The sequence below is a fragment of the Amphimedon queenslandica genome, unplaced genomic scaffold (assembly GCF_000090795.2).
Source record: "Amphimedon queenslandica unplaced genomic scaffold, v1.1 AMPQUscaffold_10655, whole genome shotgun sequence".
NCBI classification, from domain to species: Eukaryota; Metazoa; Porifera; class Demospongiae; order Haplosclerida; family Niphatidae; genus Amphimedon; species Amphimedon queenslandica.
Window position 1 is genome coordinate 1 of NW_003549090.1, and position 2,840 is coordinate 2,840.

At 32.0% G+C, this 2,840-nt stretch overlaps 1 protein-coding gene and 1 long non-coding RNA gene across 2 annotated transcripts in view; one reads left to right on the forward strand and one right to left on the reverse strand.

The window, feature by feature from the left end:
• On the forward strand, positions 1–1,967 carry LOC109589980 (uncharacterized). The gene is made up of 2 exons (XR_002189038.1): positions 1–57; positions 1,760–1,967. It is a non-coding gene; the product is annotated as an uncharacterized LOC109589980 (long non-coding RNA).
• A 123-nt stretch (positions 1,968–2,090) lies between these two features.
• The window catches only part of LOC109589979 (uncharacterized), a 1,466-nt gene continuing 716 nt past the window's right edge, over positions 2,091–2,840 (reverse strand). Inside the window, exons 2-4 of the mRNA XM_020005946.1 lie at positions 2,480–2,715; positions 2,226–2,421; positions 2,091–2,165 (exon numbers count right to left, since the gene is read on the reverse strand). Coding sequence (XP_019861505.1) covers positions 2,091–2,165; positions 2,226–2,421; positions 2,480–2,715 — 507 coding nt within the window. The remainder of the gene's footprint in view (positions 2,166–2,225; positions 2,422–2,479; positions 2,716–2,840) is intronic.

The window sequence follows — 2,840 nt, forward strand, 5'->3', positions numbered from 1 at the left end:
AACACTCCTGGGTTTGGCAGTACCACCAATAGGTATCATATTGAGCACCACTATCAAGTAAGAGCACACCATTTGTCTGTAATTATATCTACATTGTATTACACAAAGTTTTTGATGGTTATAGATTTTGTGGATTTTGTGATTTGTTAAAGCTAGTTCACAAAAATACCCTGTACTATAGCCCATAGTTTTTCCAAAAAATGGCCCCAAAATTGTCTCAATTTTTTTATTACATTTTCTGATACATATTGACATCCTTATGCTGTGTAGCAAGTTTGAGGTGATTCCGACTTCAATTTTTCAAGTTAGGGCCATTTTAAGAAAACGTCAAAATTCTAAAAAATACCCAAGGCTATAGCCCATGGTTTTTTCCAAAAAATGGCTCCAAAATCACCCCAAATTTTTATTACATTTTCTGATTTATATTGATGTACTTATGGTGTGTAGAAAGTTTGAGCTGATTCCGACTTCAATTTTTCAAGTTACGACCATTTAAAAAATTAGCCAAAATCTAAAAAATACCCAAGGCTAAAGCCCATATTTTTTTCAAAAAAATGGCCCCAAAATTGTCTCCAATTTTTATTACATTTTCTGATACATATTGATGTACTTATGCTGTGTAGCAAGTTTGAGGCGATTCCGACTTGAATTTTTCAAGTTATGGCCATTTTAAGAAAATGTCAAAATTCTGAAAAATACCCAAGGCGCCCATGGTTTTTCCCAAAAATGGCTTCAAAATTACCCCAAATTTTTATTACATTTTCTGATTTATATTGATGTACTTATGGTGTGTAGAAAGTTCGAGGCGATTCCAACTTGAATTTTTCAAGTTACAACCATTTTAAAAAATTAGCCAAAATCTGAAAAATACCCAAGGCTATAGCCCATGATTTTTTTCCAAAAAATGGCTCCAAAATTGCCCCAAATTTTTATTACATTTTCTGATTTATATTGATGTACTTATGGTGTGTAGAAAGTTTGAGCTGATTCTAACTTCAATTTTTCAAGTTACAACCATTTTAAAAAATGAGCCAAAATATGAAAAATACCTAAGGCTATAGCCCATGGTTTTTTCCAAAAAATGGCTCCAAAATTACCCCAAAATTTTATTACATTTTCTGATACATATTGACGTCCTTATGCTGTGTAGAAAGTTTAAGCTGATTCCGACTTCAATTTTTAAAGTTACAGCCATTTTAAGAAAATTCCAAAATTCTGAAAAATACCTAAGGCAATAGCCCATGGTTTTTCCCAAAAATAGCCCTGAAATTGTCCCCAATTTTTATTATACATGTATTTTCTGATACATATTGATGTCCTTATGCTGTGTAGAAAATTTATGCTGATTTCGACTGAAATTTTTTGAGTTACAGCCATTTTAAGAAAACATCGAAGTTCTGAAAAATACCTAAGGCTGTAGCAGATGGTTTTATTATGAAAAATGGCCCCAAAATTGTCTCCAATTTTTATTAAATTTTCTGACACTTATTGACGTCCTTATGCTGTGAGAAAGTTTGAGCCAATTCTGACTGAAACTTTTTGGTTTATTTCCATTTTAAAAAGATCAATCATTTTTAATTGAGTAAAAGATGGCAGACAATACAATGTGTTCATTCATGAAAATTAGATCCTCAAAAGCCCTCAATAATAATTTTGTATATGCACTTGTTTATTTTAAATTCACTTATGTGTAGCTATTGCTTTTAAATTTTTTTCTCTGTCTTTATATTTCTAATTCTTTTCATTTGTTATTTTCCAGGAGAGTCACCTCCAGATTAATCCTCATGCTATAGTGGCCATTGGACCTGACATTGACTATACCACACCTCATGATCGTGCCACAAAGTTCAATTGAGCCGATCCATCAAACTATATAGAGCATTCTTAAAGTAGTAGGCTTTATTCAAACTAACTTGTGTAGTTTTAGTAGTTTTTTTTCAGTTTTTTCATGATAGAGTTTTAAGGAATATTTTATGAGCATTTACCTGCGTAAAAATAGCCACTCTGTTGTTTTTTAATATTTTTATGATGTAATATCTATGATAATAATTAGAATTGCAGCGATATAGTTAAACAATAATTTCAAAGTTTTATTGACTAGAGAAGGTTTCATTACAAGCTGCATAAGCTAGTGCATAATTGAAACACTGACCATCATGAAGTTTCTATTCAAAAGAAAGAAAGAATCATCACTTATTATAATTGATGTAACACAATACACTCACCAGTACATTAACACAGACCCTCATGCAGGAATTAAGATAAGTATTACCATCAATCCCACACTCATAACTGACAGTATTATCACAATCACAGGGAGTGAGACACACACCATAAAGATGAAAACTAGCTCCTTGAATTGGTAACTGTTTAGCTACACTAGCAGCAAAATCAGGAACACAAACTTGGGTATGATGACACCTGTCATTAATAGCGATACATTATGTACATTAGCCAGATATATTTTGATCAAACTTACCTAAAATCATTATTATTTCCAACAATACACCTCTCATTACTACTAATGTATGGTAAACAATATTGAGTGTCTGTTGTCTCAAGACTAAGAGAGCTGTCACCATCAAATGCATCATCATGTAACTGCTTGACATTGTCATACTGGAAAGCACCAGATCCAATGAAGAGGTTTCTGATGGAACCTTTGAATTGAAATCTTTTAGTACCTGGTCTGCCACCCACATAGAGAATGTTATACTAGAATAGAAAAAGAGACATAATGCTTTTAAATTGCCATAGATCTAGCTCAAAAAGCTATAGTCAGAATCAGCTCAAACATTCTACATAGCATAAGGATGTCAATATGTATCAGGAAATGTAAT